General features: G+C 40.0%; 2 protein-coding genes across 5 annotated transcripts in view; both read right to left on the reverse strand.

Moving 5' to 3' along the window:
- The window catches only part of camkk2 (calcium/calmodulin-dependent protein kinase kinase 2), a 33,136-nt gene extending 21,876 nt beyond the window's left edge, over positions 1–11,260 (reverse strand). The window contains exons 1-2 of one of the 4 annotated variants that reach the window (XM_088618505.1): positions 10,747–11,259; positions 1,321–1,337 (exon numbers count right to left, since the gene is read on the reverse strand). The gene's annotated coding sequence lies outside the window, so the exon portion shown is untranslated. Of the gene's footprint in view, positions 1–1,320; positions 1,338–2,659; positions 2,831–10,746 lie in introns of those variants that run through there. The other 3 variants (XM_088618507.1, XM_088618503.1, XM_088618506.1) reach the window with 3 other exon arrangements.
- Positions 11,261–12,026: 766 nt separating this feature from the next.
- Positions 12,027–14,685, reverse strand: snrpd3 (small nuclear ribonucleoprotein D3 polypeptide). The gene is made up of 4 exons (XM_088618645.1): positions 14,527–14,685; positions 13,465–13,604; positions 13,091–13,283; positions 12,027–12,633 (listed from the first exon to the last, which is right to left on the reverse strand). Exons 2-4 carry the CDS (start codon positions 13,588–13,590, stop codon positions 12,569–12,571), a joined length of 384 nt encoding a protein of 127 aa, XP_088474771.1. The 5' UTR covers positions 13,591–13,604; positions 14,527–14,685; the 3' UTR covers positions 12,027–12,568.
- Positions 14,686–15,156: the final 471 nt, after the last annotated feature.

Here is a 15,156-nt window from a genome sequence, read left to right on the forward strand (position 1 = left end):
AAAATACAGCTGGAAACTGTATGTGCTTCAAATTCCCATGCAAGTTGTATGAACACAGCTCAAGCTTGGCCAATGCAAAACTGCAAGCCAGCATGACACAACTTTCTTGGCTGATGTTAATCAAACAGCTTACTATAAACAAAAAAAGGTTACTTTACTTTAAAAGGCAGATGAAAACTGAGCACACATACCATTTCAAGCTCGCTGTTCCAATAGAACAGTTGTAAACTATCCTTTCTCATGCAGCAACATAAATGTCAGGCCCTTTAGTTTTAAAGCTCAACTCCTTTTAAACACAAGGATTATTGAAATCCTTGCAATGACATTGTCATAATGCAAACCTTAACCTTAGGGTAACAGGGTGGGCAAAAGTAGTAGGAATCAGCCCTTGCTGATGTAAAACAGGAGTCTCGCTAAGAAAAGGAGCTGAACGCTGAAGGAAGAGATAGGAGTCTTCTGTGTTTAGGATTTACAGCTACCCTCTAATATCCTAACTTCTGATGTCCATTTATTTCATATATGCCTCTTTCCATTTCATTAGAGTCTGCAACTTTCTTCAGAAATGTATTGGGATGTGTATCTGTGATGTGTCTGTGAGTCATATTTAGTAAGGATTTGTGTTGTACAACTAACTACATTTACAGTATTTCAACAAACTTTGAACAGTATATAGAACCAATGGAAATACTGGAATGGAAGGAAGGAATGTGAAATATCCACTAGTGAATGAGAACCAGCCTAAAGCATGGATGCTGGACTTTGTCCATTTCATTAAAGCTTTACTCACTCCTTCCCATCAGATCTTATGGACTCTAAGAAATAACACGGTAGGAGTTGAGCTTTATTAACGGAGAGAGTTCTTGCTAGCTCCAAGATCAAGCATCTGGTGTCACACAACAAATGACCCTTGCAGATATAAATTAATCTGGATTTGTCTTCAGATACTGTATTAATCTTCGAGAATTTGCACCCAGATTAAAAAAAATATGAAGAATGTGGCTTTTACCAAACAGTATGTAGCATTACATTTCACAATAAAAACTACTCTGACCAGTTTTAAGTCCTCCACTGTCAGCCGTTTAAAAATGTACCCCTAGACTCATTTCTCCAAAGAATTGCATAGAGATTTGCAAGATATTTTGTGTGAATTCAAAGTATGAAGTGACTATGCAGTAACAGAATTAAGAATCAAAACATTTTTGTCACAGTTTAATCTCTGAAAAACGCCTAATTCAAGGGGTGCATTGTCATGTGACACTGTCAAGCCCTGTGCAATGCGAAAGACTGGAGTCATGCCAGGAAAGAATGGTCGCTGCCTACCTGACCACAGCACACAGCTGCTCCAAGGCCAGAAGAAAAGACAATCAGTTACACGAGGACACAAAAATATCCTGATGGATCCTGCTGAATCAAGGCCATACAATAGGGGGGCCAAAACTCCTTAAAAACCCAGTACAACATCGCAGAGTAATCATTCAGGAATTCCATAGGGAAGATCTAGCTCCTTTCACCTTAGAAGTGACAACACTTTCACTGTCCCAGTACTGGGATAGGAGGTGTCTAAGAAAGCCCCAGCTGCTTCTGTAAGTTCTGTAGGAATCCATAAGGATACAGGTCCTAAAGGACACTTATGTGTGTACTAACAATACAATACTGATGATACTGAAGTGGAATTTTGCATATGCCATTTACTCATCAGTAGTGTATTTTTTACATTATTTTTCTAATCCCAATAAAGAATTTTAAATACCACGTAAAACAAATTGTCACCTGAAGGACCGGTACATTTCTTAACATTTGTGGAATACAGATAAAGGAATCATCTGTGACAGCAGGTGAAAGCAAACAGGAGATTTTTGCACAGAAAAAAAACACAATACATTTGGCACTGTAACTTCCTCAGGCTAGAACTAATCCTATCTGGGAGTGCTGCTAGCAACCCCACCCACACACCCCCGTTCCCAGTCCCTGACTATTCATTAATGCCACTGAAACTGCTCTGGCACTGTCTCCCGCCTCAGCAGAATAGCAGAATGTCAGCCCATCACCTCTTCTCCCTGCCACCCACAGCTCTCTGCGTGGGAACTGGCTCACATCTCTGTACTGGATTGTTCTGGGGGCTGCGAGCTGTATTTCTGCAGCCTCACTAATATGAGTGCGGTCCTGGCTCTGCGGCGCCTCTCTGTTGTACCAGGCGTCATTGCACTGCTGCTGTCCGCCTGGTACAGTCTCCCTGGCCCTGGACACTCGGCAGGGAGACACGCTTTTCGGTCACGATGTTAGCAAGTCCCAGATCACAGTCCTGTTCATTTGAACCTGCTCTTCCTTTCTCCACTGCAGGAACAGTTTATGTTTTTTTTAGTTCAGACAAAAGACAATCATGACAGAACCGGTTTGCATACTTCCTATTAGGACAGAGATTATACAATCATTAAATGATAGGTATAGATGACCTTTCAGCTACTATGTTGTTAGGACTGTACTTAGTTAGGATAGGTTTATTGGATTGGATCATTGGAGTTGAGATTATTGTTAGGATAGGTCTAACTTGCACAGTAGGTCTATCAACTAAATTTCTTTGTTTTATTTACAGAAGAAGTTTTATACTACATAGCTTTACTCGGATTTCCTGTGGGTTTGATACAATTAATGTACAAACCTGGAACCCAGCAGCTGCCTGTCAGTTCTATTCTGTTGTCCTGCAGAAATGGAAATGCTGGTCTTTCCGATGCGTCATATATAGAGAGAGAACTGCAGTTTCTTTGATGTTGGCTTTTCTGTCAAAGTCAGTAGCCTTTTTATCCAACTGCAGTGGTATTTCAGTAGTGCTTTTTTTAAAAAAAGTTGCAGGTCCACAGAGAAGTCATGGGAAAGATTCAGAACTAAACAGGGACTCCCACATGACTACCAGTAACAGTGCTTGCTTCAGTGGGCTGACTCATCTCACAGTTGCCAGTTCGAGTCAATTCTATGTTTATATTGACACAGCAGGAACGGCAGCTGGGAAACCAGTCAGCTAGACCTGCCCTGTATAAACTGAATGGTGCCTGTGACCCAGCAGCACTGACAGCGACAGATACAGCCTTTCTCCACGTCAGCGCGAGAGGGACACTGTGGATGTCCCAGTCTGGAAAAACGGGGGGCAGTTCTGCCAATGCATGCTTCAGAACAAAGCATGGATGACACCAATTACCTCCATGTCTGACCAGGGTAAAAGCCCTCATGATGAGCTGAAGAAGTGGGGATTCCAAATATGTAAAAATCCAAAGACGTGCTGGTTCGTGCCTGGGTCATGTAACTGGGATTCCTCAAGTCTCATCATTAAAATGAGAAGAGTGCCCAGGCACAAGGCTTTATCCAGGGCTAGTCGAGGGGCTTCAGTGATGGCAGTGATGTCACCGAGGGAGCCACCTGTGAGTGTCAAACAGCGAATGAGTGACCCAGCAGCAGGGACTGTCGTAGGGGCACGTCCACATGGTCTCATTCGCACCCAAACTGGTGTGAGGGTCGCAGCTTTAGAGCAGAGTCCTGAAGCTACTGGCTATTCCAGAGAGGGTGGCTTTATAGCTCAAAATAACTGGCAACTCCCACCTTCAAAACTAAAACAAAAAAGCAAAAGAAACACTTTTTGCTTATGTATTCCAAGGGCAATTGCCTTCACTTTTTAATTTCAGTGACTAATTTTTTTCTGTTTTAATCCATTTAATATATCAAAGTACAAACCGAACGTACAAAATTAGCATTCCTTTGAAGAAAAAAAAGTAGGCCGCTTCTATTCCTAAGAGAACCTCTGAAAGTCAGATGGAAAGTCACACAGAAAGAGGCAGGTGAAGTCCAGCTGACAAAATCACAGAAAGGATTTAAGAACATGATCTTATAGCCTTGGTTGAGGTCTTCTGGATCTTCTAAAGGGATAGTCTCACACTGTTCCTTCAAATTTAGATCTTCCAAGGCAAAAATGTGAACTGGGAAGCAGATTCAAACCAGTACAAAGAAGGAGAAAGACAGCAGTCTCTGGAAGGAAGTGTCTTCTCTTGCTGTATAATCTGTGCATGGGGACTTTTTAAGAATCATCTAGATGGCCTCTGGAGATCACTGGGGTTACAAGGATTAAAGTCAGATCCTGGGGATTGAAAGACCTGCTGTCATTCATGCCAGCTTTTATATTTGCAATGGAAGAGAAAACCCAATGGTGTAAGCACGTGCTGGAGCCAGCTGGAAAGATGAGCTTCAGACACAGCTGCTGGTCTGGCAGCCGATAAAGGCGATTATTTTCCATTTAAAAATGGCGACTCAGGGAAATATCTGAACACAATGAACAGGCACATTTACACATATGCAGTAGGGGACCTATAGCTGTTAGGGCTGTGAAACAGTAATGAGAAGGCAGTGGGTTCGAATCCCAAGTGAGACACTGCTGTTGTCCCGTTGACAAGAGCAATCAGATCGCTCCAGTAAAATGTCCAGCTGTATATAAAGTGGTACCAATGTAAATCACTTTGAAGGAAGCATCACTCCTACAAGTGAATAATAATGCACCACACTTAAAGAAGGAGCCTTAAAGAGGCAGAATACAGGCCAGTTCTTCCATTCAATTATTGACTAATAAGAGTAATTAAAGGGTATTTAATAAGAGATATGATGACAAACACTTCCATTTGGTGGGCGGCTGTGATATGGTCAGTCTATGAGCTGACCAGTACTCCCCAACATAAGTATAATGTCCAATAATGAGTCAGGAACTTTCAAATCAATAAATGACTCTTTCAAAGATCTTGACAATTTACACATGCTTCTGATTATTTGTGGACAGAAGGCAGATTAAGTTTTTTGGTGCTAGTTTTGCTTTAAGAGTTGACCCCAATAAATACTGTACTGCTGGTGACCTGTAAAATGGACTTGATTAGAAAATCATTCTAATATGAACTAATATGAAGAACACTTGATGAGCCGATTAGATTGGACTCATAAATGTGAAATTGGTTTAGTTAATAAAACACATTATTTTGGTTGCTTATGTATAGTTTATCTTGAGAAACTGTAATCAAGCTTTTTAATGTGACTTTGATCAATGCATAGATGGGTTTCTTCTCACCCAAACTAAGTCTTACTAACAACTGTCAAAGATATTAAAATAATAAAAAAACATCAGTGGAGCAAATAGTTGATGCAATTAACCTACAAACATTACAATTCCTGATTGGCCTAAGGCTTCTGAACAGACGTTGATGCCTTACATTCACATGAAGATGTTTGACTAGACAGTAAACATAGAAGGATTAGTACCAAATACTAATCCTGTTAGCCCAGCAACTCTTTGCACTTAGAAAACTATGTTGGAATTTTCTGTAACCATAATAATTCTGTACATAAGGTCAGGGAGTAATTCTAAATAAGCACTGAAATATGTGGGCGATTCTTCACAAGAATAGGTTTCTTATTGAAACATAGTGCACACATCAAACAATATGATTCTCACACAGTTGGAAAGAATGTGGAACCCAGCTTCTATATTCATTAAAATATTTTTTATTATATATGTGGTAATAAATAGAAAGCTCATTTACTCACACACCTGGCACACTAAGAGGGCAAAATGTTTGAAGATGCAAGCCAAAGAAAGTGTGGTTCACACTCGGAATGAAGAGGGAGCTTCTTAACTTCATATTTTTTTCCTGAAAATTGGGTGAATCAGTTGGGAGTTTATGGGACGTAAACATTTTGAAAGTTGTTCTGCAAAACTTCAACAAGGTATAGGGTGGTGTATATATAGGGTGGTTCTCAAAGTTCTAATGAGGATGGCTATAAAAGTAAATTTTTAAGGCATTACAATAATAAAAAAAACTTCCATTATGCTAATATGATTAAATGAAAATCAACACTTTTTGAAATCACAGACAACACTAACACACAACCCACTAGCAGCCTTCACAATTAGTCACACAGCATGACACAGGCCACAAGAAGCCAATGTTTACATGCCAATTACCATCAGACATAATTGAAATAAGTTACACCCACTGACACAACTACTAATAGGAATGACAAGCCATGTCACTGGTCTGCAGTATTCGCCTGAATTAATAAATGTATCAATTTGAAACTGAGGCCATAGAAGGCCAAGCAACTGTCCTTAATTTGTGTACAAAACATTTCCCCAGGTATGTGAAACAAGCTAACATGCCAAGTGCAGATTTCTAAAAAATATTTGCATCTGAACAAATAACCCCTGCAATTCTGATTCTAGGAATTATACAACTACAAACAGCTGGCATTGTTTTCTTACTGAAGAAGCTCCTTAATGTTAAGAGACGCTTATAATTAGATTTGTTTATGGGCTCATTACAGCAGGATATCCAATCTTAGCTTTCACAGGGGGGTGGGATGTTGGATGGGGGAAGAGGATTGAGTAACACCTATTAAAAAGAACAAAGCAAACAGAGCAGATAAAGAATCTTGAACTCAGATCCAAAAAACAGGGAATGCTATCTATTTCTACATACAGTAGCATGGGGAATCAAATCCGGTTCCACCAGAAATTGCACCACAGTGGGATTCGATTCTTGCAAAATCGTTAATGACACAAACAGCTTCCACTAATGCAAATCAAATATCTTAAGATATCCACAGAAAACAAAATTACATAGATGAAGTAAATCCATTAAAGGAGTGGTTTGGTGAATTGAACCTGTCACATTTTCTGAAAAATGGGCCAAAATCACAGTTGTTTTATAAAACAAACAGCAGAGTTTGGTACAGACAGTCTATCCCATTTTTAATATATGCAATTATTATCTTGCTCCTAAGCTGCAAACCAACAATGTCCTGGTTTTACGGCTTTCATGAGTGAGCAAGGAAATGTGGTTGTCTCAAAATGGATCAAAGAAGAGACTGCATCTAACCTAAATATTGTTTCAAAAACAAAATGGAATAATCTGATGCTCACCCTCCATTCCTGGTGATAATGGTTTAGAAAGAAATGTGCCTAAACTGCATTGCACTCTTTCAAGAGAATTTATGCTCCTCCCCATCTTTCTTCAAAAAACTTTTGTAATACAGAAAGGGTATTTTTTGTCTTAAAGTGTTATTTTTGCCTATGTACTGTTAATCTCCATTGCAAAGTGTTTTGGCATGTCTTGACATAAAAAGGCACAATATAAAATAAAATGATTAAAAAGACAGTAACATCAATAAAGTTTAGATGGGATTTTCTCTGGGTGCTTTGAATGCTCTGGTCCATCTCCTGATTGTGACCTGCAGTAATGGACAATCTGCTTTGTACAGGCTGGTGTCTGCATTTTCCTTCCACAGCTCAGAAATGCTCAGCTTCCAAAGTGAACTGCGACTCCATCATACTTCTGCCTTGTGGAGGTTTTTACCTTTGTTCCAGTCTTGTCAAGCCACAGCGATCTGAACTCACTGAAGCTACACTTCTGGCTTTCTTTATTCATATCTTGCATTGGTCTTCACCAGCATTAGTGAGAGAAAAACAACAATATCCAATGGTTGTGTGTGTGTGTGTGTGTACTAAAGAGTTAAATGCTTAAACACAAGCCATGTCTGATTTAACAGTGCCTAACTAAAGCATCACTGCTGTGCCCTAGAAACAAACAGATGTTTGTATGGTGTCAGCCATCTTGCTCCAGATGTTGGAGCTTGTCAAAACACCCTCACACGGCCTAGCCTTTAAACCCCAGAGTGGGAGAGAAATAAATGTATGTAAGAAGGGAAGGCATCCCAATTCTGAGATCCAGGAGGTTTTCTAGATACCTTTAAAATATAAGCCACTGAAGACCTTTGGAAAAGCATTACATTGATCCAATTCAATCTTAATTTGACCAATTTAAGATCCTTAACTAAGAGACATAGAAAATTGATGGATTCCAGAGTCAAGGGATTTGAGTTAGAAATGCCTGCAAGGGATTTTGAAATGTTTCGAATGGATAAGGCACCCAAGAGCACAAGAGTTGTCTTAAGAAGGAATCTCTTAGTAAAGACACATCTATAGCTCCTGCTGGTATTAAAGAATGGTACATCAGAAGCAGACTGACTCCCAGTGTCCAGATTCAGTTTGCAGGTCTAATTAAAATGACTGGGTGACAGGGGATTATTATCTTTTATTAGAGGTGCTATTAGGGTAACAGGGACCTCCTGGGCTGGTAGGTTGTGAATGGATTACATGTAAGGAACCGACAAGAAACTATTAAGCCATTTTCTTTCGGTCTTAAGCTATCAATGAATTAAAGAGATCTAGAAATCCTGCTGGCTTGTGACCCTAAAGGATCTGAGCAGCTGGGCTGTGATTTAAAACAATGCGACTGAAGACATGTCTTGTTCACAAACAAAAATGATTGCTGTATCAAGCTTGTTCCAGAAAGAACAGGAAATATTCCAGTTAATCCTTAGGTGGCACTGGGAACAATTCTAAAATATTTACAGAAGGAAAGGGCCGCTCTAGTCCTAAAGCCATGAAAGATGTCTAATTTCCAAACCACCTCCAATCTCAATTATTTCATTGACCTAATTAATTGAATAAGAAGTCAAATCACCAGGGGTAATCAATTGCTGAAAAATCCCAGTTTTTGAACTCACTGATTTAAAGGGTTCAAATAGCAAACACAATCTTCCAGTCACTGTCTTCCACTAATTTATACCCTTTCATACATATTTTAGGTAAACACATAGCCCACATGATACAGGCATTGTAAGAAACTCTCTGGTATGGTTTGTACAAGTTCTTTAGCAATGCTATTTAAATGCTTCTAGCAGAAAAGATCATGCAATATGCTTCAAGAAATCTCACAGAACTTCACAGCACAATTTTCAGTTTCTTCATGGCCAACTCCCTAGAGAAGGCAAGGTGGATATTTAATTCACAGTGCCTCATAGCCTTATGGAACAATACAGCTTGTAATAGGGGGGTAGTTTCAAGATTACAAAATTTCAACTCTTATTTTTTTTTTACAATGCTAATCAAATGAGATTGTGATTGAAGAAAATTTCTCATATTATTACCATTATCAGACGCATAACTCTCACTCTACACTAATGCCTCTGAATGTCTCGTACATACAGTATCAGACTGTATGTGCACTGACAAGTCAGCTGAATTCACTGCAAGAGAGAGATGCTGTCAATGCACTTGTAACAATTCCAATCTGTCATCAAAAACAGGCTGTTTCATAAAGTCTTGCTCCAGCACAGTGGGGGGCTGAGGTGGAAACAAGTAAAAACTGTTCATCCCTTTACACACTGCAGTGACAGGAACCCATAGGGAAACCCACACAGCATGCTGGAGATTTAGCTGAGATATTGCTTCAAAACAACTGTGACAGTCACCCAGGCATGGGACATTCAATTACCATTACACCTGTAGAACACGAGAGTTCATGCTATTATTGATTTCTTCAAACAGGCCCAAAACTGGGGTTGACACATCAGTAATTGCTACATAGCCTGGATTAAACACTTTGCAAACACCATTACAATAGCGTTTCTCAAATCCCACTTTCAAAAGCAATTGGATTTTGTCTGAGCTGTTAAGTAATTGAACTAACTACTCCCTTAACTGAGCCAGTGTATCTCTCTTTTTCAGATCTAAAGAGGATAATCTTTTTTTAAAGAGGTGTATGAAACCCCGCAAGACTGTGACCCTCGGGGACTGTAAACGATCAATCACATTGCAGCGCTATAATACAAAGTAATACCAAACTTGAAACAAAAATCCGGGACAAGCAGTATTTGTATAGATACGCATTTACGTGAGTAAATGTCGAGACTATTTAAATTTGATTTCCTTTAAACCTATAATATTTAAGACCATACGACTTGGCAGCGCTACCTAGACAAAATGCTTAGAAACAACTAACCACACATACTGTAATTACTGGCAGGCGCGATGCACTCAACAGACGATGATCTAGTCCAAAAAAGAAACCCTTTCCCTTGACCTGATTCAGTCAAGATGCTGAGAGCCGCGTGTAGTCTTAGGACCCAGCGGACGTTGGTACAGCGGCCGTAGTACAGTGAAGTACAACCAAAACAACCGTGTGGGGTGAAGATCGCCGAGATCTTTTCATTTCTCCCTTCGCTTTCATGCGAAAATCGGCGTTACCTGTACGGACACATCCTACAACACGGGCCGGGCTTGTTAATAATGCAAAACCTGCAGACTGCCCACCCCCCCCCCCCCCTCAAAATCAGAGGCCTCTTACCCAGCAGAATAAATAGTGTGCGAGATCGCGGCCCGAGACGTTTGCAATAGGAGTGCAATTTTTGTCAATGGTTCACATCGCCGATTCCGCTTTCTTGAACCGCAATCATCTGCTCTTACTGCGAGGACGCATTCTCAACTATGAAGTGTTCTTAAAGGCCAGAGCCCTCGTTCTGAACTAATGAATCACGGTTAATACTAGCTAATTGTGAAAATATATATTCACTTATAACGCGCACCCATGTTTCTCTCCGCCTGTGATCATAATGCCAACTAGGCTGGACACTCGGCAAGTACGAAGTGAAAAGTAAATTGAGAGACGAACGCCTGCCTTTCAAACACAATCGCACATTCTTGCGAGGGATAAGAGAGGGAGAGTTTGCATGCCCCGTTGGCTGTAGTTAACAAGACAGATGTTAAAATCACAAACAGCCAAATTCAGCGGAAGACCGCGCTCGCAAACGCATTACACCAAACCGCACGCGTTTCCTGGCGAAATTCCCAGCCGTGCATATCTCAGGGAGACGCGTTACCTTTTCATGTTCCCCGTCAGAAAATGTTGCAGATTCCGCTACTTTCCCAGCACCATCGCACGATTTCCCTGCAAATAAGGCTGTCTGGCAGGGAGAGCGGACGACTGGGCGCTGATAGGTGGACTGGAAGTGGGATAGTCCAATCCCGACATAAAACAGATCAAATCCTCCTCCTTCAACTGAGGAGTGTTTTGCGGGATCAAGCTGTAAACCTACAGAACTGGTCTCAGATGGGGATTTTCCCCCACAATGAGTCTGATCAGTTTTGACCGATTACTAGTACTTCGATTTCGGAATACCATGCCGCGATATACTGTTGATAATACGGTTTTAGCAGCGGGCAAGCGAACGGTTAACGATATATGCTTTTGGTGAAATTAAATATTCAATTAACGTTTTCTGTGTCCGGCGAGAAATGGTGAATTTAAGCAAATAGGCTGCTAGCAATGGAGGTGAAGGAGAAAGCTGTATCCCCGTTTAAAAATGTGTCTGAATCGTGAGAACGCTGCATCATACTTAAACGCTCATATCTGACTAACTCGCAACCCATTACCTCTCAAAGTTACAGAAATATGCATTAGCGACGCATAACACCCACGTACACTGAAATTGTGGCTCTCTGACGCCCTCTCGTGGGCAGAAAGGTCCTAATCAATGTATCTCGATGTTCATTTTTAATGTCGACTCTTTACTGGGTGCCGATGTTTGTGTATTTTCTTAACTGTACATGCAAACAAAACCCTGCCATATTTTTTTCTAAAAAAGTTACATATATATATATAGCAGTCCAGCCGTGACAGTGTTATTCACTGTTCAAACACTTCACATAAAACCCAGGACATTTATCCCAAGATGAGACCACCCTACTTCTGATTTCTCCACAAAGTACTTTGAAACTATTTGAATCAGGCATGTTGCATGAATGGCACTGGCCTCGTCGGTAAAACTATATCAGTCTCTATATTCTAATGTATTGGATTTCTATAACATTTCACCTCAACACACTCTGCATATTTGAATGTGCACTTCACCCACTGCCAAAGAGCAGCACCCACCTGAGAGAAGTGGTAGATGTGCACCAACAGCCCCTCTACAGAGGAGATCAGGTGGGGGAGTCAGAAATGGCTTCAGCTGAATTAAGAGGGAGCTTCAGAGACACTAGAGTGGAAGATGTGTCAACTGCCAGATTTAGATTACACAAAACTGAAACACCAGCAGATCCCTGGGAACAGACAAAGTATGAAACCTGAAGAGTAAAAAAAAAAGGCACAGCTGCACTCATGTTCAACATAAGTTTTTTATTTAACGGCCAAAGATATGAATTACTATTAAAACAAAACCAGACTATGTTGTCCACTAGACATTATTTTATCAATGCATCAATTCTGGAGAAGCTCATAAGGTGAATTATGTTTTTGAAACAAGACTGAATGGAAACCCGACATTTCTTACAATACAAACTTCATTATAAGTCAGTACAAAAGTGACAGAAGTTGAAAATCATCTTTAGACCAAACCTAAAGGCTGTTATGAGGATCAATATGTTGAATTACATAAACAGCTGCCCCTTTCATGTAGATTCGACTGCAGTAAATCAAATGTTAAAGACAGCACTGACTGAATATTGATTTGTTAAAATGTGAAAGTAAAGGAGCTGCACAAACACTGGACATTATACCTATTTTTATTGAGCACCTAAAAAACTTGCCAGAAAAAAAAAATGAAAAATGATTTGCCTTTTAACAGACAACATCGTGAATGATCACCCAACCTTTTAAAAAAACTGTACAGTAAGAAAAGGCCATGAAGTGCACATTGAGGGTTATCGTCTCTTCTGGAAAATATTTCCTCTTCCCATTCCCCCGCGGCCTCTTCCTCTCGCAGCCACTTAAAAAGAAAAAAGTGGACACAATATACAGTACGTGTTCATCACCCCATAATTGCAAACAAGCTGCACTAACTGGCAATGCCGATCAACAGATTATCAACAATACTGCTGCTCTGGAATAAGTTCCATCATTCAAGAAATGGCTTCTAATGAATACTTCTAATGAAGGCCTTAACCCATGCACCCAAACCTAAGGAGGTTTAACCCAGGTCATTACGTAGGTGTAGAACCAAGTAACGATGCACACGTCAGCAGGTGGTGATCGAAGAGCACTTTCTAGCTGGCGTTACTTTATTTCAAGACAGTCATCAGTACGATGGACGCTAAGGAATAAATTTAATAAAAACCAATAACTTTGATATTTCTGTAGGGTTCTGCTGATCACGCTAAAGTCCTCTACAGAAACACACCACCTGGAGAACTGTCCTCTGAATTGGAGTCTGGTGTACAACATACCTTGAGCTTTGAGAATGGCAGCCTTCCCTCTTCCAGCTCCAGAGCCCTGGTTTTTGTTCTTCATACTCTTCAACATGGGGGCGTTTTTCAACATGTCCGGCAGGATTAGAAATCTTATCTTGCTGCCCCGGATATAGACCTGTTCCAACTGCGCCACACGTCCATCTCTGTATGTCACAGTGATATTAGACATCTGGAAGACAAAAAAAAGCAGCTTTAAATTCACTTGCATGTGCACAACTCTGCATGAGATTAATTCAAAGAATGCATCAAAAGCACGTAATGTGTGAAATTATATGGGGTCACCGGCCTAAAAGGTTTGCTTGGTTTTGTGACCCCTGGCATTTCTCATCTCAACCACTTATCAGGCTTACCTGGCAGTTCATATTGTCCTCTGCTTCTATAAGCTTTCCTCTGTACACTTCGCCCGTGTTGGTTTCACAGGTGACGATGTGACCCTCGGCCTCATGCAGAACTTTGATAGGCACTCCGATGGACATTTTAACTGGGACCTCTAAACAAACACCATGACAGGGAAGCAAATAATTCCAGGTGAGCAATATTAGGCTAGAACACACAAAAACCATGCTTCTGGATACCTTGGAAAAAGCCAGCATCTCTACCCCATGCCCGATAAATTAGATTCTGTCCTGCAGCTCAGTTTGTACACAAGTTAAGGTTACACATCACACGTTTTTGTAAATGCCTGTTATTAGGTAACAAGATTAAAATGCATTCAAGTAACGAGTATTAGATTTTGAATTTAGACAATTGTAAAGGGTTTGTATGGACCAAGCAGGCCATTAGCTGTTCACAAAGGAATCAAAACCTGGATACTGGATGCATTTACTCATAGGTACGCATGTTTAGTTCGAGTCTAAAGAGCAATCTGATTTAACCTGGTATATACTATCAGTGATCAAGATGGACCCCAGAGCGAAATTCACTAGTACTTTTAACTTTTTTGACAGTTTGTTAGCATACATTTTACAAAATAGATGTGATAATGTGCACTTCACAAGATTTAAAAAAAAAAAACTCTTTTTATAGATAATAGACCAGTGCGTTAAGCAACATTCACTAAAAAAATCTTCGTAGCAGATATTCTGCACTTTCGAAACATTCTTCAAAGCAGTAAATGAGAACAAACGGTCTCTACTTCGACACGGCCTTTGTGTTATGGCAAAGCCCAAAGAGACTTGGGTAGCTTTAGCTATGGGTAAAAAAAAACATCTCATTAGCAAAAAAAAAAAGTTTTTGTTTTGCATCTGGGAGAAAATACTTCAGGAGAAGGTATATTTGTTTTCTAACGTAAAGTATTTCCACGCCATTCAAATCAAGTTCATTTCCTACCTTCAACGAACTCATAATCTTGATTCCCTTCGTTAAAAGAAAGGTAATATCTTACAACTTGTAACGAAAAATAAAATTCTTACCTGTTCACAGTAAATATTGAATTCCTTCTCTTATTTAACCGTTTCCCGGTTTTAATTGTGAACGGCAGCGTGTTTAAAACCTGACCGCCTCGGAGTACGATTTTGTTCGTTTCCAATACCCCACAATGCAACGCGTTAAAGGAAGTCACAAAGTGCTTCCGGTTCGATTTGGGTTTTTCCGTCGTTATGATGAATGTTGGGATTTGTAGTTTAACCAACATAACGTCTTCTAAAATTTCTCCTTTCCAAAGAATGAAAATAAGTATAACGGGCTTTCTTTTTACTAAATACCACACAAGGAGGAAACATGTTCTGTTGCTCCAACTTTTTTTTACTGTGCTACGAAAAACATTTGTAAAGATATACAGTAACTCTCATCAATGTATAAGTTCTTATTATTTCATTAAACTGTCTCCTTGATCACTAGCTGGGTTTATTCCAAACCCCTTCTTTTTCTGAAAAGGAAAGAAAAACAAGTTGAAGATGCACTTGATTTTGTGACGTTTAAGAATGGCTCTAAGCAGCTACCCAACAAAACTAAAAAAAAAAAGAAATAGCCAGTTGTAAGTTGCTCCCCAATAACTCGTGATCGCCCGAATATCTCACCATCTACTGTCACGAGTAGTACAC

This window comes from Lepisosteus platostomus, chromosome 24, assembly GCF_059453375.1.
Source record: "Lepisosteus platostomus isolate fLepPlt1 chromosome 24, fLepPlt1.hap1, whole genome shotgun sequence".
Taxonomy (NCBI): Eukaryota; Metazoa; Chordata; class Actinopteri; order Semionotiformes; family Lepisosteidae; genus Lepisosteus; species Lepisosteus platostomus.

Bases quoted from the DNA above. Each gene is read 5' to 3' on its own strand.
- snrpd3 (XM_088618645.1), bottom strand. From the start codon at position 13,590: ATGTCCATCGGAGTGCCTATCAAAGTTCTGCATGAGGCCGAGGGTCAC. The intron at 13,284-13,464 runs GTAAGCCTGATA...TTTGTCTTCCAG, and splicing joins AGGACAATATGAACTGCCAG to ATGTCTAATATCACTGTGAC. The intron at 12,634-13,090 runs GTATGTTGTACA...TTTCTTTTTAAG, and splicing joins TGCCATTCTCAAAGCTCAAG to TGGCTGCGAGAGGAAGAGGC.